This window comes from Arvicanthis niloticus, chromosome 1 (genome assembly GCF_011762505.2).
Source record: "Arvicanthis niloticus isolate mArvNil1 chromosome 1, mArvNil1.pat.X, whole genome shotgun sequence".
In the NCBI taxonomy this organism is placed as follows: domain Eukaryota; kingdom Metazoa; phylum Chordata; class Mammalia; order Rodentia; family Muridae; genus Arvicanthis; species Arvicanthis niloticus.
This window is the reverse complement of record NC_047658.1, coordinates 27,790,461-27,815,419: the sequence shown is the minus strand read 5'-3', so window position 1 is coordinate 27,815,419 and position 24,959 is coordinate 27,790,461. Positions and strand designations below refer to the sequence as shown.

The 24,959-nt window shown below is 38.4% G+C and overlaps 1 protein-coding gene across 4 annotated transcripts; it reads left to right on the top strand.

Annotated features, from left to right (window-relative positions):
• The first annotated feature begins 2,459 nt into the window (after positions 1-2,459).
• Nipa2 (NIPA magnesium transporter 2) lies at positions 2,460-24,649 on the top strand. 4 transcript variants are annotated; one of them, XM_034507046.2, is made up of 7 exons: positions 2,460-2,598; positions 3,475-3,595; positions 11,118-11,346; positions 12,765-12,821; positions 18,158-18,248; positions 19,872-20,032; positions 22,380-23,931. In XM_034507046.2, the coding sequence occupies exons 3-7, from the start codon at positions 11,208-11,210 to the stop codon at positions 23,009-23,011; spliced, it is 1,080 nt and encodes a 359-aa protein (XP_034362937.1). In that variant the 5' UTR covers positions 2,460-2,598; positions 3,475-3,595; positions 11,118-11,207; the 3' UTR covers positions 23,012-23,931. The 4 variants fall into 4 exon arrangements, with proteins under 4 accessions (XP_034362937.1, XP_034362921.1, XP_034362930.1 ...); XM_034507030.2 differs by having other exon boundaries at positions 2,532-2,794; positions 22,380-24,649; XM_034507039.2 differs by having other exon boundaries at positions 2,532-3,027; positions 22,380-24,649.
• Positions 24,650-24,959: the final 310 nt, after the last annotated feature.

Sequence of the window (24,959 nt, the reverse complement as noted above, 5' to 3'; positions counted from 1 at the left end):
ATAAATGAAATGGTGAACCAGAGGGAGAGAAACAATTCAGCTAACCGGCCTGTATATAAAATTGTACCTTTTTACAGTTAAGATATTTGGGGTAGCCAGGCAGTGGTGGCAGACGCCTTTAGTTCCAGCACTTGGGAGGCAGAGGCAGGCGGATTTCTGAGTTGGAGGCCAGCCTGGTCTACAGAGTGAGTTCCAGGACAGCCAGGGCTACACAGAGAAACCCTGTCTGATATCTGGGGTGGGCTGGAGAGATGACTCAGCAGTTAAGAGCACTGACTGCTCTTCCAATGGTCCTGAGTTCAATTCCCAGCAACCACATGGTGGCCCTCAACCATCTTTAATGAGATCCAATGCCCTCTTCTGGTGTGTCTGAAGACAGAGACAGTGTAGTCGAATACATATAACAAATAAATAAACCTTTGAGAAAAAACATATGTGGGGCTCTTGGTTTCTTCTCTTCCTCCAAATTTGACATAGTTTGACTGTTTTCAATTACCACAGATTTTGAGGTTTATAGTAACACAGGTTGGCTACTATGCTCTGGAACTGAAAGTCCAATTCAGGTTTTATTCTGGTTATTGAAAGATTACATCCATTCAAAGGCCCCTCTTATATTTTAGAGTGTGCCTGTTATTCCTGCCTCTTCCCCCCCCCTTTTTTTTTAAGTTTTATTTAATGTGTTTGAGTGCTCTATTTGTATGTACACCTACATGTCAGAAGAGGGCATCAGATCAAATTATAGCTGGTTATGAGCCACTATGTAGTTGCTGGGAATTGAACTCACGACCTCTCAAAGAACAGCAAGTGGTCTTAACCACTGAGCCATCTCTCCAGCCCCTGGCATTTCCTTTAATCTGTGACTATTCTCCCATTGTCATAGTACATTACCTAACTTTTTTGATTCTTACCCACCTCTTAGACATCTGAGGTCATCTATGGCTTTAAGTAAACTAATATTAACTGAAAAGCATTTATATAATAGTTTTAATACATAATATTTACTATAAATTAGTTTTAAATACTCTTGAGGCCTGGAGCTCACCTTCCCCAAGCTCCCAATGTCCCCTAAAAAGCAAGTTAGAGAAAAGGCAGCTCTAGTGATGGGTGTTCCTTGTGGAAAACACGATTTGTTCTGCAGTTCTGTGCTTTTGTGATAATATAACCAGAACTTACACAAGAAAACGATTTATTAGCCATAGTTTTAAAAAAAATACTATTTTAAGGCCAGAAGTTGTGGTGCAGGCTTTTAATCCTATCACTCAGGAGACACAGACAAGTGGATCTCTGAGTTCAAGGCCAGTCTGGTCTACAGAGCAAGTTCCAAGACAGCCAGGGCTACACAGAGAAACCCTGTCTTGAAAAACAAAACAAACAAAAAATACTATTTGCTAGGTATGGTGGTGCATGCCTTTAATCCCAGAGCTGGAGAAGCACAGAAAGGTGGATCTCTGTGAGTTCAATGCCTGGTGAGTTCTAGGATAGCTAGAGCTACCCAGTGAGTATCTGTCTCAAAAACCTAAAACAAACAAACAAACAAACAAAAAACCTAGTATATTAAGTCTTGACTGTTTTTGTAGCAGTGACAAATAGGATTTAATTGCTTCATTTAAGTATAATTGGCACATAATGGGTCATAATCATATAGCATATTGTCTTAGGATTTCATTGCTGTGAAGAGACACCATGAACAAGGCAACTCTTATCAAGGACAACATTTAATTGGGGCTGGCTCACAGTTTTTGAGGTTCAGTCCAATATCATCATGGCGGGAGACGTGGCATCGTCTAGGCAGAACTGGTGCTAGAGAAGGAGCTCAGAGTACATCTTGATTCTTCAGAGTCAGTTCTAAGACACTTGGGTTTCTGGGTGTCAAGTTTACAGCAGTGTAGCTTTTAAATTACCTACTTAGCCACTCCCACAAAACCTTAGGCCATCACTCCCAAAGCATTAGAATAGGAAGCAGGAAAACTACACGTGCTGTTTTTATGTTTCAATAAATATGTAATTCATTTTACAAGGATTTCCCCCCAAACACACCCAAACTAATGTTCTTGAGATTAGTCACATCCTGGAGTAACATATTCAAAGACCTTTACACCTGTAACCAAGGATTTTCAGCAGCTCTCGATTGATTTTTCAAACCAGAAGCAGCTGAGGAAAAGCTATTACTGTGTTTCCCGTGCATCCGGTGGAAAAGATCTCTTGTCCAAGACCGGTTCTTACCAAATCACAAGGTCCCCCACAAGCTTTACCGCCTCTTTCCTGGAAACCTGTCTCCTTGTCCCGCCCACTTCCGCCCTTTGAGGTCAAACCCATGTCCTCAGTTCCAAAGGTCTCACGGGAAGGCTCCCGGGAAATCGGATTTTAAATAAGGGGCCACAGAGCTTGATTTTTGATCAGTTGGTGAGCAAAGACCATCTTTGAAGACACCACTCCGGCTTGCTGTCAGGGCCGAGCGAAGAACCTTGCGGGGGTGGGGCCTGAGCTGGCCCGCCCCGTGCGCGCTCGGTCTACGTCACTAATCTGCGTCCAGGTTTCTCGGCAGGTTCTTGGCGGCTCCTCTGGTGCTGGCCGCGGTGCGGCCGAAGGCTGTCCGAGGTAGGCTCCTCTCGGCTCTCCCATGGAGAAGGCGGCGCTCACTGCAGTCCCGGATGCACGAACTTCCCGCGGGACGTCGCCGGAGTCGGTGGCTGTGTGCGCGCAGGAGCGAGCTGCCTGCGTGGGGGTCTGAGCGGGCACCGGGGTCGCGTCCCGGAGGGACCCGCGTCGCTCGCCGGCCTGCGACGGCCCTAAGGTAGCTACTTCCTGTAAGCAAACACTAGGGCCGAGGTGCGGGCTGTCTCAGACGCCTGAGGTCGGAGAAGGGCCCCAGGGGCGACTTTTTTTTTTTTTCATGTGTTCTGAGGACGACGCAGCTTCCCTTGTGATCCGCAGTGAGGAAGTCCATGGTGAGTCGGATTGATTGCCATTCAATCCGGCGGAAGTCTGGCTGGTTGGCCCTGGCCGGTCGCGTACTCGATAAGTTCTGTACGTCAGTTTTATTTGCCTTCAATGTGTTTTCAGAAGATGGTTTCAGCTTGCTGTAACGTTTTGAGCATGCTTGACTCAATTCCCTAGCACTTAATAGAGTCGACGAGTTTTCCTTTTCACGCAGTTACACAAAACGCAGTGTTTTGGGTTCATGCTTTGATCTCTCAACTATAATGGCAAGGCATTTAGTTTAGGAGTGCGTCTTGAATTCTGTTTCTTGAGATACTATATCATGTGCCCATTTGATGCCTTTATTAATTATTTTTAAAGCTAAAAGAGGAAGTCCGAGAGCAGAGGTTTTTCATTCCAGTAAGCTGTATGTAGAAGCTCAGTTGGCTGGTTCTTACAGTACTTACTAACTAAGTGAAAGAACGTGGAGACCAGTAACTATGTTTCTAAAGTATTTAGTAATTTTCTGTCCTTTCCATGTTTTCTTCTTTCCAGGGTGGAACTACTCTGCCGTGGTTAAATACTTTAAATGGGAATAAAGGATAGCATTTCCAAGAAAATGAGAATGAATAAATCATCTCTGTTTTTTAAAAGAAAGACCATATTAAGCATACATGTAAGTTAAAATTTTAATTTCTAACAGTGTTGCTAAGTTAGATTGGAGATTAGGCTCTGTAGTATTTTTAAGTGTGGGTTTATAATTATCAGCCAAGGAACTGGGGAGATGGCTCAGTTGGTAAAATGCCTATCTCTTAATCACCCTCATAAACAGTTAGACATGTAGCAGCCCACCTCTGTCAAGCTAGTCTTGTTGAGTCAGTAAGCTTCAGGTTGATTGAGAAACCCCATCTGGAAAAATAAGATGGAGAGTAACCGATATTGCTGTTTTCTTTAGTTTTTCACAAATGTGATCTCATGTGGCGAAACCACGCTACTACTTGCTGGTGTGCATACACAAGAAAAATGAAGTTAAGACTGCTAAAAGCTTTAGATTGCAGTAAAAACCATGTAGAAGTAAACGTAAGAACTGAACTTTTAGAGCCAGGTATGGTGATATAAGCCTGTAATTCCAGCACTCAGGAGGCTGGGACGGATGATTTCAAGATCAAGGCCAGCCTGAACTCCATAAGGAGACCCTTCAGCTCTAACATTTTAAGATGATATGGCAGTCAGGATTAGTAAAGACAATCTATTTTCTGAGTGATGCTCTCATGACTGCTTACACCGTGAGGTGTATTTTCTGTAGTTGTAAAGGAGAAGCAGTGCTATTTTCGGATATTGTGTGAAGCAGTAGCCCTTTGATGTAAGAAAAGCAATTCTACTTGTTTTTGAAGTTCTGTGAAAATATAAAAATGAGTCACACATGACTAAATTGTACCCATTTTTTTTTCTATAGAAAATATAAGCTTCACTTAAACTCTGACTAATTTATTGTTATTTGTTGTGGTATGCACAAGAACTTCTCTGTAGAATGACATGGTGATGGTGGGGTAGAAGAAGGACTTGCATCAAAGAATGCAAAGTAGCAGGTATATAGAATAAGTTGTGAGATATAATGTATAGTTAATAAAAATTGTATTAGAGACTTTAAAACTCCCAACTTGACAAACTAACCTGAATTCTGCATTGTAGAACTAAGCACATATCTCAGATTAAAACGTTCCCAGCTATATAATATTTTATATCTAATTGTATTAATTTTGTGTAGATAAATTTGAAATTAATACTTGTATAAAGTTCTGTGATGACTGTAGGTAAAAATAAATGCATTGCAGGTGTGTTTATGTCTTTTGGCTTTGTGTCTTGCTTATAGGGGCCCCCCATGAGGTCTGATATGTAATGTTATTGTACTGTGGTATCTCACATAACTTTGCTCACTTAGGATAAACCATAGTAATCTTCCCTTTCCCAGAAAACAGCATACCTGCTCTTATGGAGAGCCTGCATTTATATTGCTGCTTTGTTCTTCTTCCATCCCTTTCAAGTCTGCTTAGTATTATCTCATCAAGGCCTCCTCCTTAGTGCCTTAATGTACATTATTTTCACCACAGCATTTACCACATTGCAGTGTCCTTTTATTTCTTGTTTTACCCTGCCTCCAACTGAAAGGTAACTTTCATGAAGACCAGAGTTTTGGTCTGTTTTTTTCTTCATGGCTCTATCCCTGGTTCATAAATACATTATGTACTCAGAACATCTTAGTTTAAGTAAATGCGATTAATAAGTGAACCAGTTCTTCATTGAGAGCCACAGTGAAGGAGGTTATAATCTATATAAGTAACCTTAATACAGGTTAGGAAATTCAGAATGGAATAGGCTGAAAACTAGAGAATTCTTGAAACATGGTAATTACTTTGGCTCCTTGGAGTTCAAGCAGGACTTGCTTACAGGAGTGCTTTTTGATTGGGCCCTTTGCAGTGAAGATGGTAAATAAACAATTAGGAGTAGGTTAAAGTGAAAAGAACACAAGGAGTGAGAAATACAGTGTTAGGAAATAAGATTTAAAAGTTAGATGTGGAACAAAGGAAGGGTCTTAGTTATTGGTCTTAATTACAACATTAAGACTTTGGTAAGTAGTGGGAAATCAAAGGTTTTTTGTTTTTTTAATTTTTGCTCATGTTAGCTGTGTACTACATCCTATTTCCTAAGTTTTTAAAAGGAGGAATAAGATTGGCAGAGATGTTTTCTACCCCAGTTGACAGCACTGCATTGTGTGGTTTAAATTGGTTTAGGGCCAGGAGGCTTGGAGGTACCAATCTGATTAGGCAGAGCAGATGCAAGATGATGTTCTAAAGGTAGAATGCATGTCTGTTGGCTCTTTTGTACACATTTGGTGATAAGAATGGTGATAGTGTTGTCAGAGCAGTAGGAGAAATATATGGAGTAGAAAAGGTAACTACATTGGGACCCTGCTTTAGCCACAGGTTACCTGCTGTGACTTGGAGACATCCTTTGAGAAAAGGAGAAAACAAAGGATGGAACCTCTATTGAGTCCTGGTTCTGCTGCCTACATGTGCATAACAAGTTATTTAATGTCTCTACCCGTTTTCTCATTCCTAGCTTCCTCCACTTAAAGATGTTAAATGCTCTGCCTTGTTAATACCTTGATACAGGATCTCTCACTGAACCTGTAGCTATGCTGGCGTTATAGGTACTGATGGGGCCATATTCAGCTTTTTAAAACTTAGGTGCAGGGTTTTGAACTTGGGTCCTCATATTTGCTGAGCTATATCTTCCATGCCCTCTGTTTTCTCGTTCACCTGTCTTTTTTTTTTTTTGGATATTTTATTTACATTTCAGATGCCATCCTTTTTCCCCATTTCTTTCAGCTGTCTTTAAGCTTGATCCTGACTTATAAAAAATAACCCTGTGGCATGTCCTCAGCTATGTTTGACGTTCAGTTACAGAGAGTGGGAACAGGGTATGACCAGAGCAGAGACTATCAAAGCAACTCATTTCTTTCAGGATATTCACACATATGTCCTATTAGTAAACTGTAAGTCCAAATGAGGTAATTAATTTTCATCGATTAGTGCCTGCCTTAGAATTTGAAGACAAGCCTGTGATCCTCCCCAACTGGTATATTTCCAGAAGTAAACAGACTGAAAAAGCAACCTTAATTCTAGAAAGCCATTCATATAAAATATGCTACCACAAGTGAGTGCTTTTGTGAAAACTACCACAGATAGCCAAAGTAAGTGTCTTTAAGGATCTCAGTGAGTTTAACGATGAAGAGTTTTACAGGGAGCTGAAGACTTGGCTCGGTGGTTAAGAGCGCATGTTGCTCTTGGAGATGACCAGCACTCACAGCCATCTGGAACTCTGTTCCAGGAGACTGGCCTTCATCGGCACCAGTGGCACGCATAGGTATATGCATGCAGGGAAACCACTTATACATAAAATAATTATTTATTTAAAGTTTTTTAAGGTTTGTTTTCAAAGATGAAACAGTAATTGATAATTTCTAAAACCACACATATATGATTGAGGCAACTTGCCCCTAAAGCCCTTTCAACTTAATATGTTTGGGTAGTATGTAGGTAAACATAAAAAGAAAAGAGAAAATAATTTTTAAACAGTGTCATGAAACTTTACATTATGAAGGAAATTTTTAAGGCATAATAAAAGTATAAAATATAAAATAAAAGTATAAATAAATAAAATAAGGCATAATAAAAATAGGTGCAGTTAACTTTCATTGATCTTAGAATAAAATGAATGACTTTCTAGAAGTAAGGTTGCTTTTTTATTTTGTTTACTTCTGGAAATATACCAGTTAGGAGTGCAGTCTTGCCTTCAAATTCTAAGTGAGCCACCAGCCACCAAACTATGAAAATGAATACCCTTATTTGAATTTAAGTGCATAAAATAAATGCATTATTTTAATCACCCCTTTACCTTATTGATTGGAGGAGAGGCAGGCAGTTCTCACTTCAGAACCCTGGCATGTAAGATAGATAGCAGTTTCTTAGTTTCCTGTACTTAAACCAGACAAAGAGAATACACACACCTTGCAGAGCCTCATGGGTGTGATATTCAGACTAGAATAAAGAACTGTAGGAGGCAGGCTCTTGTACTTGTAGCTCCTGAGGGAGATGTGATTACTTGACTTGATAATTTTTTAGGCTGGGAGAGTACCAAAGCCCACTATGTGATGTGAAACACTGCCTGGTTATCATGATAATGTTAGTTTGACTTGAGGATTTTTTTTTTTTATCAACAGAAGTATGGAGGGGGATTTGTGGTGTTGCAGTTCATTGTTTTCCTAGCTGTATCAGATGTCATGGCAGCAAATAATATTGGTGTTTTTCTTTGTCTGCTTTAATTTTTTTTTTGTCATACCATGCTGGCTAGTTTTATATCAACTTCTCACAAGCTAGTGTCATTTTGGACTCGGGAACCTCAGTTGAGAAAATGTCCTTACTAGACTGGCCAGTGGGCAAGCTAATGATGCAATTTCTTGAGTAATGATCCATATGGGAGTGCCCAGCTCACTTTGGGCCATAACATCCCTGGGGCTGGTGGTCCTGTAAAAAAGCAGTCTGAGCCAGCTAGTTAACAGCACTCCTCTGGCCTCTGCATCAGTTTCTGCCTCAAAGTTCCTGCCCTGCCTTGACTTCCTTGACTTTGATGATGGATTGTGATGTGGAACTGCAACTGAAATAAACCCTTTCCTTCCCGAGAGCCTTTTGGCTATAGTGTTTTACCACAGCATGAGAAAGCCTAAGATACATGTAATATATCTTGAGCATATTCTTTCCCCCCATCATTTCTTTTAGATCCTCCCATTTCATGCTCTCATTCTTTCTTTTTTCATTCTTTCTTAAAACAACAAAAGATAGATTAGATAGATAGATAGATAGATAGATAGATAGATAGATAGATAGATAGAGGAAAACCAATAAGACAAAAAAAAAAAAAAAAGCAAAACCATGGACTCCATTTGCATTGGCCAATTGTTCCTGGAGTGTATTGTATCACTCCATTGGAGAAAACTGACTTTCCCTTTTCTTGTAGGGATTGGTTATAAATTGCTTATTGGGTAGGAATGAGACTTTGTGTCTACTTTCCCTTCTCAGTGCTGGGATTTGTGTGGTGAAGTTGTGTGTGCTGTCACAGACTCTGTGAGCTCATATTATAGCTCATACCAACCTTGTTAGTCTAAAGATGCTGTTTTCTTGGGAGTCATTGGAGCACTTCTGGCTCTTAAAAATCTTTGTGTCAAGCAGGGCAGTGGTGGTGCATGCCTTTAGTCCCAGCTCTTGTGTGACAGAGGCAGGTGGATCTCTTGAATTCTAGGATAGCTAACACTGACACATTTTGTCTGTTCATTTGTTGATAGGCACCAGCTGTTGGTATTTTGTGACTTGTAAACAGAGCTATAGTAAACATGTATACGAAGGTGATTTTGTACAGAGCTATAGTAAACATGTATATGAAGATGATTTTGTGGCATGCCAGCAGATTTTTTCAGGTACAGGCCCATAAATAGTATAGTTAGATCATATCTTGTTTTTAGTTTTTGGAAGTATTTTCATACAAATAGGCTGTACTAGCTTACACTGCCATTAATATGTTTCCTTACCCCTCCCCCAACCCCTGTATTATTTTCTTGATGATAGCCATTCTGACTGGGTTGAGATAGAATTGTAGTTCAGTTTTGATTTACATTTTCCTGATAGCTAAGGATGTTGAACATTTTTTGGCTATTTATTGGTCACTTGTAGATAAAAACATTTGTGTGTGAGTGTGTGTATATTTGGGGTGTGTGAGTATATTCTTTGGTGCGTATGTGAAGATTAGAGGACAACCTCAGTTGTGAGTCTTCACCTGCCTTGTTATGAGACAGGATTGTTTGCATGGTTTTTTGTTTTTGGTTTTTGAGACAGGATTTTTCTGTGTAGCCCTGGCTATCATAGAACTCACTTTGGAGACCAGGCTTAGAACTCAGAGATTGGCCTGCCTCTGTTTCCCAAGTGTTGGAATTAAAGGTGTGTGCCACCACCACCTGGCTGATAGTTAGGGACTGATAGTTAGGTTTTTTTATTTATCTTTCTCCCAGGCTGTGAGTATTGTCATTGCATTTTACTCAATATGTAGTGTTAGTTCTGGCTCTGGCAATTTGGTTCTATATTACAATCTGATCTAGATGATGAAGTTGTTTATTACATATTAATGGCTACTCCAGAATAGGCAGCTTTAATTTTTTTAGAGTCAATTAACATTCATTCTTTGGAGGTGCCAGAAAGCTGTGGGCTTGAAAGGCCAATAATTTGCTTAGAGCTTAGGTGACCTGCTTATAAGCAAGTAACCAGGCATGCAGAGTGCAACAGGAACAATGTAGGCAGAATTCTTTTTCAAAAATTCTGATGGTATATAGAAATGGTTGTCCATCTTGTTCAGAAATCCTACTTTTCTCCTCCCTGCATGTGTTTCCATCTCTGTAGCTGGTGGTTACAGTCAGATAGGGCACAAGGAAGTTACCTTTAAAACTTGACGTGGCAAGTGTTTGGGCACATAGATCGGTATTTTAGGTTGATTAGCTTTTTTCTTTTCTTACATATATATCTGTTGTACTCAGCCTGAGCGTCTCCAACTCTTTACCTAGAACTTCATTTTTACATCTTGCCTTAGGGGCTGCAGAGGGAAGGCTAGAAATCCCTTGAAAGAGGAAACCGGGAAATGTTTTATATAGATGACTACTGGCATGAGTGTTATATTGATGCTGCTGTTTGACCTGTTCTCCTTCACATGATGGACATTAACTTAGACTATTGGGGCAACTTCGCTTTTGGAACTTGGTTGTGATTTCTGCCCTGGTCCTTATGTTCTCTAAAGAACAGCAATATTACAGTCCATATCCCAGTAGATATGTTTGTTAAAACTGTCATTCTTTGCTAACAAACTAGTGCTAAAACTGCCCTTTCTAGCATGTTTCCAGATAGGCTAAATAGATAGATTATCATCACATACTTTTATATCGTTACAGCTTTCTTTCCCTTGGCTGTCTAGTGGCTCCCTATGTTGCCTAAGCTGGCCTCAAACTCCAGCTCTCTCTGTATCTGCCTACTGAGTGCAGGATTGTGTATTACCACACCTAGCCCCATGCATATCTCTAAAAGAACAATATATGTGTAAGAAAAAAATCTTCTCTATATGAAGATAAATATATCCTTAAGCATGTAGATAAATATATTGATAATCTAGATTCATGTATTGTTATATTTACTTTTTCTGTTCTTTTCCTAAAAGCAAAATTATATTATGGACTATCAGTTAAGATTGGAAACAATTAAAACAATACAAAGCCAGAATTTATAAAATTAATCCAAGCTTGATTTTATATTACAGTTCACTCTTTTGCCATAATTAGAAGAAACATAATTAGGTTTAGTGCTAAGTTTAGATAGTATATGCATTTCTGATCAATTATTAGATAATCAGATACCAGTTTTGTAATGAGAAAAATAAGTTGTCAAAAGTAGTTAACTGCTTCCTTCTATAGTTACTGACAAATAGGAAGAGTACCAGTGTCAAAGTAGTTTCTTTTTTCCTCTATGAAGAGAGAAATGTTTGAATTGTATATGAGCTCTCATGATCAGTTTGTGAAAAATCTCACCTTATTTCATATCATTTAGGTTTGAGGACTGCATCATCCTGTCTCCAGTACAAGTAGTTTCTCTGTTTGGTGATCAATGTCACTCACAGGAACTTAAGTAACTAACGAAATGAGCCTGGGGCGTGGAAAATATGACTTTTATATTGGTCTGGGATTGGCTATGACCTCCAGCATTTTCATTGGAGGGAGTTTCATTTTGAAAAAAAAAGGCCTTCTGCGACTTGCCAGAAAAGGCTCCATGAGAGCAGGTAAGTTATGTCCTTTAGGTATCAAAAAGTACATATATATTTATACATCAGGATCTTGGAGTATAGAAGCACTGTCTTCGTTCTTTGTGATTATATTTGAATATTTGAACTGCTCAAGAGATTTCTAAATATTTAATAGATAATCGGATACCAGTTTTGTAATGAGAAAAATAAATTGTCAAAAGTAGTTAACTGCTTCTTTCTATAGTTACTGTCAAAATAGGAATGGGACCAGTGCCAAAGTAGTTTCCAAGGTTTAAATTTCATTATGTCTGTGCAGGAGGAAATGTGATCCATGAATAGAACCAGACTTTTATTGAAGACTGGGATATTTGTGTGTGATAGAACTTGTGACTTCTGCCTTAGATGTTTTTCTTGATGATGTAAAATTGAACAAAGGAAAGAATGGTCTTGCCTGGTTTGCATTTTCAACTAATTGATCTGAATGGTGTATGTTCTTTCCCCCCAATATACAGATATGTTACAGTACCCTGGAGGATACTCAGTATAATTGAACTTTAGTTCAATCCATGGATATCCATCACAGTTCCCTTCATTATCAGATATTAGTGCTTACATTCCATCTTCCTGGTTGTGCTTCATTTTACACCTATTGGACCTTATGAATAGACCAACTTTGTGGCCAGATCTAATTCAACAATGTTAAAACATAAAACAGTCTCTTAGGATTTAATGGACAAAGGAGAAAACACTAGCATCTCAGCTATTTTCTGGTCTTAAGGCATCCCTGTTACTATTCCTAAATTATAGACTTGTAAAATTCAGCTTTTTTTCTTATGGACAATGGCTGAAGTATCAATTGCTCTTCAACTTAATTTGGTCAAGGAAAGAGTAGATCATTTCCTGGCAGCCTGGTTTTCGAGCATTTCTGTTTTTGTAGGATGGTAGTGTCTTCTCAGGTGGGGCTATACACGTCTAAATACCTTTCCCCTTTGCAGACTAACTCATTTGAAGTTGCTCTATTTCTTCAATCTCCCTCCCTCCAGAAAGGATCTTATTCTAGTTCAGGCTCTCCTGGAGCTTATTCTGTATTCCAGATTGGCTTCAGACTTGTAGGACTCATCTCACTTAAGACTTCCAGGTGCTGGGATAGCAGATGTGCACTACTCTGTCCAGCTTTGATACTTTTTGTTGGTTTACCTTTCTTATTTGTTAAAGCTGCCTTTTAAAAAGAACACTAAGTAGGAGGGTTAAGTTAGTTCTTTAACTTCATAGTATAGTCCAAAGATAAACATTTTTAAGAGTCATGATCCTCATATCTCTTTTCCAAGGCAATCATGAAATATCCAAGAAATCTCATATCAGATATTTTAAAATCTGTGATTAATTAATACTTGTTACAGGTTTTATAAGAGAATGATAATCTTCCAAAAAATAAAACATTTCTTTATTCACAGGTCAAGGAGGCCATGCATATCTTAAGGAATGGTTGTGGTGGGCTGGACTGCTATCAAGTATGTATAGAGAACATTTCAAGAAAACATTAGAGCTCTATGTTAAATGCTTTATATATGTTGTTACAGTTCATATTAGCACATTTTAGAACATTTTGCTTTTTTTTTTTTTTTTTTTTTTTTTTTTTTGGTTTTTGGTTTTTGGTTTTTCGAGACAGGGTTTCTCTGTATAGCCTTGGCTGTCCTGGAACTCACTCGGTAAACCAGGCTGGCCTCGAACTCAGAAATCCGCCTGCCTCTGCCTCCCAAGTGCTGGGATTAAAGGCATGCGCCACCACCGCCCGGCTGAACATTTTGCTTTTATAAGTTAAATTTATAATAGATTGAAGCCTATAAAAGTAGTTTAGTTAATTGCTTATTTATTTTAAATAATAAGATCTTTATAAAAACTAATCTGATTAAAACATTTTTGATATATCTTTGCCTTTAAAAGTAATAACCAGATAAGTAGGTTAAAAGATGTGTGTTTGTGTTTGTTGGGAGATGGAGGAATAGAGTACTTGCCTAGCATATAAAACATCCAGGATTTGATCCCCTAGCACCTTAAAAAAAGAAAAGAAAAACTTGGCAGATGAAAGTTAGAAAAAAAAAAATCTGAGTTTTTCTCTTTCCCTCCATTATTTCTTAAAGACTGTTAATTTTTTTTTTGGTCACTATCTTTATGAAGGTATGTGAATGGGGGCTGGAAAGATGGCTCAGTAGCTAAGAGCACATGTTATTCTTGTAGGTGACCTGGGTTCTATTCCCAGCACCCATATAGTTGTTCACAACCATCCATAACTCCAGTTCTGGGATATCCAATACCCTTTTCTAACCTCTGTGGGTACCATGCATGCTCATAGTACATATACATACATTCGGGTAAAACTCTGAGACACAGAATTAATCTTTTAATGGGTGCGGAGAGTTAGCTTAGTGGTTAAGAACACTGGCTGCTTTTCCAAAGGACTCAGATTCAAATCCTAGCACCTAAATGGCAGTTCACAACTGTAATTCCAGTTCCAGGGTGTCTCACATCCTCACACAGACATACATAAAGGCAGAACACCAATGTAAATAAAACTTACTTAAAAATTTTTTTTAAATGTGAAATAAATTGTCGTTAAGACACCTGAGACATAAACTATTTAATTCTAGCACTTGGGGGACAGGCAGATCTCTGTGAATTTGAGGCCAGTCTAGTCTACAGAGTGTGTTCCAGGACAGCCAGGCTATACAGAGAAACCTTGTCTCAAAATGTGTGTGTGTGTGTGTGTGTGTGTGTGTGTGTGTGTGTGTATGAATGAATGAATGAAAAGGTACCTGAGACTTGAATATTTAACAGATGCTTGTCTGTTGATCTCATCTCTTACATCTTGACATTGTTCTTAGTTCTGAAGAGCTGAAGGAAAAAGCACACCCCCCTCCCCCCCAAAAGCCCAGTTACAAGAAGCTTACATTTTAAGTGGCACAAGCAGTAAGAAGGATAGGTTAAAATGTGTGTGTGCGTGTGTGTGTGTGTGTGTGTGTGTGTGTGTGTGTAGAGGGAAAAAAACAAAGCTAGAAGGGGGATATAAACTGTAGTGTAAGTAGACAGACTTTTAGATAGGAGACCAGGAAGGACAAACCTTACTGAAAAGATAGTATTTGAGTAATAGACAGTTGAGGATGTGAGGAATCTGGCCATATGAGGAAAGAACATTTGAAATGAAAATAGTAACCACAGACTTTGCTAAGGACTGGGACTAGCGTGGGAATATGATAGCCTTCTCTTTGATGCCTCCAGTTGTTCTTGCCTCCTGTCTCCTGATAGTCATACCTTTGAGTAATCCTCTCAAGCATAGAATTAGTGCTGGCCCGCTATGGTCACAGAATCCAGGAAGTTTTATGTATGGCTTCTAAGGCTACATCATAAGTGGAGGTGCAGCTTTCCCCCTTTTTCTTGGATTGTTTTTTAGGGAAGCCAGTTGCTGTGCTGTGAAGACTACCAAAGTATTTTTACAGAGATCCCTGAACAGCAGCCTGGAACAGTGCCTGGAATATGGTTCTAATCTTAGATACTGCAGCCTTGGTACATCTGACCCAGGCTCTTAAAAGATCCTGACCATTTCCGAAAGTCTGGGCCAGCAAACTACATCAATAAGCTGCTAGTTTTAGACTGACATACTTTAAAGTGATTTGCTCCATAGCTAGTGCTAGAATAGTAAAACTTCAGGAAGCATTAAAGAAAGTTCAGTAGTAAGGGAGTGAGGACAATAAGGACAGTAGGAAACAAGGTCAGAGAAACGAGGGCATTTATTAAGCAATGTTGGGCTTTTTAGGTCACAGAAAGGATTTTGAATTTGTTGGATAGAAAGCCATTGGAGAGCTTAGGTAAATGTGTGGTATCATTTCTTTGGCTGCTGTGTCCATGCATAGACTGACTATATAAAGAAGAGGTGACAACACGGACCAAGGTAGTATCAGGGAGTATAGTGAAATGGATTCTGAATATGTTTTCAATGTAGAATTGACAAAATGTGTGTATTCTCTTACTGACTAAAATGTATGGTATAAAAGAAGGACACTGAAGACTTACTTGGCCATGGTCAATAGAAACGACTGTTCTAATGCTGAAGATATAGGAAGGACCTGAGCAGATCAGGTAGGAGGAGATCAGGAGTTTGTTCTGAGTGCATTAATGTTAAAAGTTTATATTAAAAAGTTAAGCAGATATGTGAAATTGGCAGTCAGATAGCTCTGGACTTCTACCAGGTCATTCAGGGTGGTGACAACAAATTGGGAGTTGCTATCTCTTTAAAGCCAAAGATTGAAGGATATCATTAGGAAATGAGAATATCATTTCCACATATAAGATACTCAGAATACAGAGTAGATAAATTTAGAGTTGAGGAGTAGAGGAGGAAAGAGGCTGGAACTAAACCTCAAAATAACAAGGGGAAACCAAGTAAGCCTTTGGAGCCAAGTGATAGGGTTTGGGGAACCAGTTCTGGTTGGTGTCAAATGATGTTGATACAAAGTAAGTACAATGAGGATTGAACATTGACTCTTGGGTTTAGCAATTATGTAAATCCTTAGTGACCATAAGCAGCAGTTTTGATATTAAAATCTTTTGTATAAAACTTTTTTTTTTTTTTTTAAGATAGAAACTCACAGAGCATGGTTGGTCACATCTTTAATCCCACTAGAAGCATACAGGTCTCCGAGTTTGAGGCCAGCCTGGTCTACATAGCTAGTTCAAGGTCAGCCAGAGCTACATAGTGAGAACATTTCTCACTAATTAATTAGCTAGTTAGTTAATTAAAGGACATGGTTTTACATAGCCTAGGCTGGACTTAAACTGCTAAGATAGTAGCTAAAGATAATCTTGAACTTCTGACCCTGCTGCTTCTACGTTCCAAGTGCTAGGATTACAGGCATGTCCTCTCACTTAGTTTTACACAAAACGATTTGAATATCAAGAAGAAGTAAAGTTGGCTATAGTGGTACAGTACTCAGCCAGACATAGTGGTGTGTACTTGTAGCCCCTGTTACTTTATAAAACTTTTTTTCTCAAGACAGCATTTCCCTGTGTAGCCTTTATAAACTAGGCTGGCCCCAAACTTGAGCTATATACATGTCTCTGCCTCTCAAGTTCTGGGAAAGGCACGTTCCACCATGCCTAGCAGGCCAGTTACTCTTTAGGGGAGGCAGGAAATACCAGTCAGGACAATATAAGAAGACTTGAATTCAAATACCACACCCCTGCCATCCCTTTTGACAGTTTCATATAAGCAGAGAACAGACTCTTTCGTCACTGATATTGTCCATTTGACACAATCTAGAGTCACCTGGGAAGAGGGAAGCTCAGTAGAGGAATTGTCTCCATCACACTGGCCTGAGGGCTTGCTTGTCTGTGGAACATTTTCTTAATGATTGATATGAGAGGGCCCAGCTCACTGGGCAATATCAACCTGGGTGGGTGATCCTGGGTTATATGATAGAGCCGACCAAAGTGGGCTGGATAGAGATGGCTCAATAGTTAAGAGCACTTTTTGCTCTTGCAGAAAACCCACAGCTATCTGTAACTTCAGTTCCAGGGGAGCTCAAGTCCTCCTTTGATTTACTTGAATACCAGGCACACATGTAGTGTACATGTATACAGGCAAACAAAAACATTCATACACATAAAAATACATATAAAAATTTTAAAAAAGAAAGCCAATAAACAGCTCTCCTGACCTAACTTTTTTCAGTGATGGACTGTGAATGGAAATGGCAGTGGAAGATACTTCTTTGTATGCCTGATAAAAACGTAATAAAAACATGTAGCCTAGAATGATGGATAACACTTGCCTATCTCCGATCCTGGTATTTAAGAGACTAATGCAGAAGGATTAAGAGTTTGAGGCCAGGAGCTGGAGACATGGCTCAGTAATTAAGAGCACTGGCTGCTCACAACTGTCTCTAACTAGTTCCCAGATATGCACTATCCTCCCTGGCCTCTTGGGGTATGAGTCATGCAAAAAGTACACAGACATACATGTAGACAAAACACTCATGCACGTAAAATAAAAACAAAATTAAAAAGTATGAGGCCAATCCAGGTTATATAATGAGAACTGGTCTCAAGAACAAAACAACCCAAAGAAGGGGGGAAAAATGCCTTCTCACCACTACTAGGAAAAACCAGTCAAACAGAAAGCAGTATTGAAAGCATATAGTAATAGTGTATTGGATGAATCAATCAACAGTTACACTGAAAACAAGCTGAAGAAAAAAAATCTTCCTTCAAAGTGTTTATTTGCTAAAGTGGCATTTGCTTGTAGCTCTAGCTGTGTGGGAGGCTGAGGCAGGATTATTTGAGTCTATGTGAGGTTTGCCTGGGTAACATAATGAGACCCCATCTCTTAAAGAGGGAGGAAAGGAAGGAGAGAAGAAAAGAAAAAGAAAAGGAGTAGGGAATTAAAAAACATGAGCTGAGTGTGCACTTGAACTGGCAAGATACCATCTCAAAAAGTAAAAATAAAAAAGTGTTTGCTTTTAAAAAAAGATCCAGAAAAGCTTGTGAAATTTACCTTTATATCAGTGTCAGCTTCTTTTAAGTGTATTTGTTGTCCTACTTTACAAATCTATTAATGCCCTATACATAAATTGTATCTTTTACATTAAAACTGTTGATTTTAATTACATTTACTGACTTGGATTGTTGGTACCAGATGTTGGTAGTTTACAGCACTCATACCTAGATGAGAGAAGATACGAAGTTATGAACAACAGTATAGTTGAAATACTAGGTATGTGTTACATAAAATGCAGATATCTTCAAATTGAGTCTATTCCTGTCTGAGATGGGTTTTTATTGTTCATCTCTTCAGTGGGAGCTGGTGAAGTGGCCAATTTTGCTGCATATGCATTTGCTCCGGCCACACTAGTAACTCCACTAGGTGCGCTCAGTGTCCTCGTAAGGTAAGACTCTGTATTTCACACAAGAAATGGTATTTTAGTCTGTAAAATACTAAAGTGCTGATTATTTGTCAATATACTTGAACACTCTTGAGGAATTTTAAATAATCTGTAGTAGTGTTTTTTCATAGTTATTGATCTGTGGGACAAAACCATTTTATTCTTCTGCTTATATCCAGGACCAGCATATTAGTGATTTCAACTTTAGGAACGTTGCTGCTCATTTTAACATTTACCATTCAGTATACATACACTGTTGTAGGTAGGATTCATTAACTATTACAGAACATCAGGTCTTGGGGATGGGGTGGCAGGGAGGTTGTATACCTCTAAAGACTGACATGAGGTATTTGTTTTGCAAGACCAGCTTAAAACTTGTCCTGTTTTGTTACTGTAATGATTAATCCAAATAGTTAAGCCTATTTGAAGTCTGAGTTTTTACTACTATTTTGAAAGTTGAGAACTCCTGTTGCCCTTTCTATTAAATTATATATAAAATATGATTATTTTGTTTTTAATCCTTAACTTTCCTTTATTATATGGTGATCTTGTTTATTCTGTACTTTCTTTTTAAGTTTGAATAAAACTAACTATAAGTTATAAAAACTTTGCAGTTTAAAGGTAAATTAATAATTAAAATGTTCTCAGATTACAGTTTATTGACTCTGTATTTCCAAATAACTTAGGATGATTGTAGGCAAATCATACACAATTAAATCAATACATAAGGGCTGGCAAAATGACTTAGGAGGTAAAAACACTTACTGCTAAGCTTGGTGGAAGAGAGACAGCCAACTTATGGAAGTTGTCTTCTCATCACACAGATCAAGAGAGACAGAGATAGAAAAGAGAGACAGATGGGAGTGAGGGAGATAAATAGATGTAGTTTTAAAAAAGAAGGCAAACGTTAGTACATTGAAGTTTTGTAAACTTGAAACATTGACTTGGATACAGATTTTTTTTTTTAATTCAGAATTAGGCTGTATAAATTATAGCTCTTGATATTTCATGTGGAGTCTTACAGTAGGAAGATGATAAATGCACAGTTTCAGTGTATATGAAGGAGGTGGTTCATTTTGTTCCAGGAGCTTTAGGGCAACAGTTCTGATGGTCCTAGACTAGATTCTGCACTCATACAAAAATGCCAGTCTAAGAGTGAAGCAGTAAAAAAGACAAGGGAGGAAGTATAAGAAGTATGTTGGAAAGGCAAGGGCAGTACTTTATTACAGTGTCTTCTGGGGTACTAACATGAGTTCCCAGTTGATACAGAGAGAGAGAGCCACAGTACTCACAGCCAAGCAGTTTCAGTCAGTCTGGTCAGGCTAATTGATTAGGAGGGTGAATGTACTTATTGAGCAGAATGTACTTATTGAGCAAAGGAGACAAGTATAGATGGAGGCAGAGGCCATATTTTTATCCTGCTAGTTGGATGCTCACAAATTCAGGTGAAGAAACAGTGCTTTCTCGCTAAGCAAACTTTAAGACCTCATTACAGTTTTATGATTTTGTCAAAAAGCTAGAAATATTTTTGTGTGTGTTCTGTCCGTGATCTGCATTGCATGTCTGTTAAATTTAAAAGTTTGAAAAGAGCTAATTTAAGTGTTCAACTTTTATTCTTCCTTTTAGTGCCATTCTGTCTTCATACTTCCTAAATGAAAGACTTAATCTTCATGGGAAAATTGGGTGTCTGCTAAGTATTCTAGGGTCTACAGTTATGGTCATTCATGCTCCAAAGGAAGAAGAGATTGAGACCTTAAATGAAATGTCTCATAAGTTAGGTGATCCAGGTAAGAAAAGCCTCATTAATGTTACTGTACTTAAATTTTAGTTTTATCTTAATCTAGATTTTGTGTGTACATAGATGAATTGTTTTACACAGCTTATAAGAAATGGTTCTCATGTGTCCCTAGCCTCTTGTCTTTTTTTTGTTGTTTAATTATGTTTTTAATTTCCAAATAATATGCTTAAATCACTGCTATTTCCTTGACCACAGTCATTATCTGGTACCTATTACATTTATATAGGTTTACTATATTTCTTTATATTCCCCTTACAATAAAACTTTTAAACATTATGATTATTTCCTTCTTTTTCTCTTATTTTCACAGGCTCTCACTTTATAGCCTAGGCTGGCCACCAGCACCTGGTGCCTGCCGCACTGTCTGTCTCACGTGCTAGAATTTTAGGTGCATCACTCTACCTAGTTTATTGGAGGTTTCTTGTATACCTTGAAATTTACCTCAAGATTGTTATCTTACTTGCTTAGTGATTCCTACTTATCCCGAAGGAATCATCACTTCCTCCTAGAACTCTTCCCCTTGTCTGGTTCTACTCTTAAGTTGTCTAAAGCCTAGGGGACTTTGAACCAGTAATCTGGTTTCCTTTCACCTTTATACTCTGCTCCAGCTCCACAGTGCATGTGAGTGTTCTGTGCTACTGAGTCACATTCTGATGCAACATGTAGAATCCAACTTTTTTTTTCTTTTGAGACACAGTCTCACCATGTAACTTTGGCTTGTTTGGAACTCTGTATACACTAAGATAGCTTCAAACTAACCAGAGATCTACCTGCCTCTGCTTAAGTGCTCCGATCGTGTGTGCCACCATGCCCAGCTCAGGATTCGGTTTTCTCAGATTTACAGTATCTTGTACTTAAAATACACTCAGAAATATATCTATTACTGTCTTTCTTTCCTTGTTTCTGTCTGCTTTAAATAGTCTGTTATTTGTGGAGTTTGAAGGAGTAGATTGGCTTTTCTTAGCCTTGGTTTGTTTCCTCTTCTTTTTTGTATTTTTCTTTGTTTTTGACAGTCTCATGTAGCCTAGGCCAGTCTTGAACTTTTGTTATAGCCAGAGATAATCATGAGTTCCACATGCTTCTGACTCTACTTCCAGAGTGCTAGGGTTACTGGCATGTGCCTCCCCAATTCCTCCCTTTTCCCCTTTTTCATCTTCAGATGTAGAAGGCCATTTATGGACTATCTGCAGTGGAGAACTTCTGAGAATTGCTGAGAACTATGGCTGGTCCACATAATTATACAGTTGTCAGCTATGATTCATACCACTATTCTCCATACTCAACCAAAACCCCAGCAATGTTTAGGTTCTCTTGTTGACTTGCTGCTTATCCTGATACTTGATTTATTTCCAGATGTGTCCCTTTTAAGAAAACAACTCATAACTAATGATTTTTATATTTCTTTTTTTTTAATTAAAAAAAATATTTCAAGACAGGTTTTCACTGTGTGGCCCTAGCTATGCTAGAATTCACTCTGTAGACCAGGCTAGCTTTGAACTCAGAGATCTGCCTGCCCCTTCATCCTGAGTGCTGGGATTAAAGGTGTACACCACCATCACTTGGCTATAATTTCTGATTTTTGCAGATAGAGATGAACACTCAAGGGCACGTCTGAACTTAGTCTACACTGGTATCTCCTTCCCCTGTTGTGATCATCATTTTCCTCCGCCTTGTGATTTAGAATACTTTAAAAGTGTCAGTGGTGCTGCCACACTCCTTTATTTCTAGCACTTAAGTGGTAGAGAACAGCCTGGTCTACAGATGGACTTCCAGGACAACCAGGGTATGCAGAGAAGTCATCTGTTGAAAAAACAATTAAAAAATGTCAGCGGTGTAAGTTTTTGTTTATACTATGAAGCATATTTTAATTTTAGACTGTGTACTTTTATTTTAAAGTGGTACTGAGGATTGAATCAAGAGCTCTGCATATCCCAGGCAAGCACTCTGCCAGCTGCACTGTCTTCAGCCCTCCAATGTATACTTCTGATGAATTTGTGTGAGATTTTGCTAGAGGAACAAGAGAAAATTGAGAATTATTATTTTTTTTTCCAGAGCTGAGGCCGAACCCAGGGCCTTGTGCTTGCTAGGCAAGTGCTCTACCACTGAGCTAAATCCCCAACCAAGAATTATTTTCTTAGACTCATGTGTCTCTTTGGTGTGAATAGGAGTTACCTTCAATTAGTAACTTACAAATTCTTTAACATTGCAAAATGAATCCATCAAATAGTTTTATAGGCAAGATAAATCTGAGGATGCAGTACTGGGAGATACATATACCATTCCTGTTGAGTTTGTGTGTATATTGTTTCAATATAGCTTTTCTTTGCTTCCTCTAGGTTTTGTGGTCTTTGCAACATTTGTGGTCATTGTGGCCTTGATATTCATCTTTGTGGTGGGACCTCGACACGGACAGACAAACATTCTTGTGTATATAACAATCTGCTCTGTGATTGGAGCATTTTCAGTCTCCTGTGTGAAGGGTTTGGGTATCACCATAAAAGAGTTATTGGCTGGAAAGCCTGTCCTGCAGCACCCCCTCGCCTGGATTCTGCTGCTTAGTCTTGTGGTCTGTGTGAGCACACAGATTAATTACCTAAACCGCGCTTTGGACATCTTCAACACTTCCATTGTGACTCCAATATACTATGTGTTCTTCACAACTTCAGTTTTGACTTGTTCAGCTATTCTTTTTAAAGAATGGCAAGATATGCCTGTTGATGATGTCATTGGGACTTTGAGTGGCTTCTTCACAATCATTGTGGGGATATTTTTGTTGCATGCCTTTAAAGATGTCAGTTTTAGTTTAGCAAGTCTGCCAGTATCTTTTCGAAAAGATGAAAAGGCAATGAATGGCAATCTTTCTAATATGTATGAAGTTCTTAATAATAATGAAGAAGACTTACCCTGTGGAATCGAACACACTGGTGAAAATATCTCCCGTAGAAATGGAAATCTGACATCTTTTTAAGGATATGTTTGAAAAGTTAAACCTATAATTCTGTTATAAAGTGATTTTTGAGTATCAGAATGTATCTGAAAAAAATTATCCTCAAATAATGTCCTCTAAAGACAATCTTTTTTTAAGTTTTCACTAATTTGGATCAAGAAATTACTTTTCTTATATTTAAACAATGGTAGCTCACTAATATGACCTCAGTACATGGCTAATTTCTAATAACATTGTATTATTGTAAAGATATTTTACATTTTTATTCATTCTCCAGAAATCTAAATGCACTAATGACAATTTTAAGCATATAAAAATGTTTCATTTTTTCCCATTGGTGATGAACATTAAAATGTACATTTGCGATCCCCAATTCATCGATACCTCATCATACTAAGGCTTTTTGATTATGAAGATATGTGTGTGTGATTCCAAGAAAATAATTCTCAGGTGGTGATTTGTCACCCAAACATCTGGTTTCCCACACACATCTGCTGGCCACCTTTTAGAAAAACCCCACTGTGCTATCAGTCAGTACTTGTTGTTTCCATAGTGACTGGATCTCTGTCATCTTATGTGAGCTCTTGGACCTTTCAGTGTGTGTTCAGAATGGATTAGATTGTCATTCAGCCCTTAACTCTGGGATGTCAACAGAAACTCTTGTGGCTTCTTAAATTTAGAAACTCATCTTGCATAAAATGACAAATTGGAACAAAGTCCTTATTCTGATTGTAAATGCTTAGATTTAAAATGTTTTACATAGGTCTCTTTGAACCAAGTGGTTTATTTTGCTTCAGAGTTTGTATTTTGGTTGTCTTTTTTAGAAACTGAAAAAATGTTTATAGAAAAATGCAAACAGGTACAAAAAGGTTAGGCCAGTGTAAGGAACATTCTCCAGCTTCAGACCTGCCCATTTCAAAGTCATGTATTAGCTTCAAAAATCACCCCCCTCCATCCTACCCCTCACTGATAGGAAGAACTAAGGTTTGGGTCTATGCCTGTTACCTGTTCCTGCCCATGGTTGTAGAGTGGCTTAGTACTGGTTTTGTGAAAATTTTTTTTTTTTTTTGTTTTGGAGTGGGGTTAGCTTTGTTCTATTAATTGGCACTCTTAAGGACTCTGCCTGCCTCCCTCTGTGTAAGTCCTTTTTGGGCCATACTCAGTGTCATTCACAGGATCTTGTATATTCTACATAAATGTTCTAAAATTGAGCTACATTTACAGTCTTCTTATATAACTTAAATGCCAGAGAGAATAGGTTTCCCCCTCACCCTCACAGATATAATTTATGTCTGTTTTAAGTACTGTATCTATGTCTTATTTTGCACATAAAAAAAAAAAAAAAAGCCAATGTTCATTCCCTTGGGGGTGAAAAGTTTCCACATTGAGAATGTGTGTTGTATGTACACTTTTATACGTACATAATCTTGTACGCAAGCATTTTATTTGGCCTATCACTTGGTAATATAGTTGTTAACTTTTAAAATCTACACTTCATAGGGTCAGTACAGACGCCATTATGACTATTCATATCAACAAAAATATTTTAGGTAACTTTTTGATAAATAGGCTTGTTTAAAATGTAACTCAGGTTTACAGTACAGCTGAATAGTACCTGTGTTTTATTTTCTGTGTAAAATAAAGCTCGACGCTTTTGGACTTTGGTGTTTTCCAGCCCAATGACATTTCTCTTTATGTTTGTTTTTAGGACAGGGATCTTACTATGTTCCTTAAGCTGTCTTTGAACTCCTGGGCTTCAACAATTTTCATTCCTCAGCTTCCCAAGTAGCTGGGATGTGAGTGGCACATCACTATACCAGATTCTCAATTTCTCTCCACTTTCATACTTCTGATAGTAGAGCAAAATTGGGTTCTTGTTTTTCACTCGGCATACTGACGTAATTCCCCCAGTAATCGAGAAGGTATGCTGAGAGCTGTTAGGGTAAGGCTTCCCCCAGTCCCTTTTTTG

Excerpts from the sequence above, each read along its gene's own strand:
- Nipa2 (XM_034507030.2), top strand. The coding sequence starts at position 11,208 with ATGAGCCTGGGGCGTGGAAAATATGACTTTTATATTGGTCTGGGATTG. Across the intron at positions 12,822-18,157 it reads GTGGGCTGGACTGCTATCAA|TGGGAGCTGGTGAAGTGGCC; the intron begins GTATGTATAGAG and ends TCATCTCTTCAG. Across the intron at positions 20,033-22,379 it reads TCATAAGTTAGGTGATCCAG|GTTTTGTGGTCTTTGCAACA; the intron begins GTAAGAAAAGCC and ends TGCTTCCTCTAG.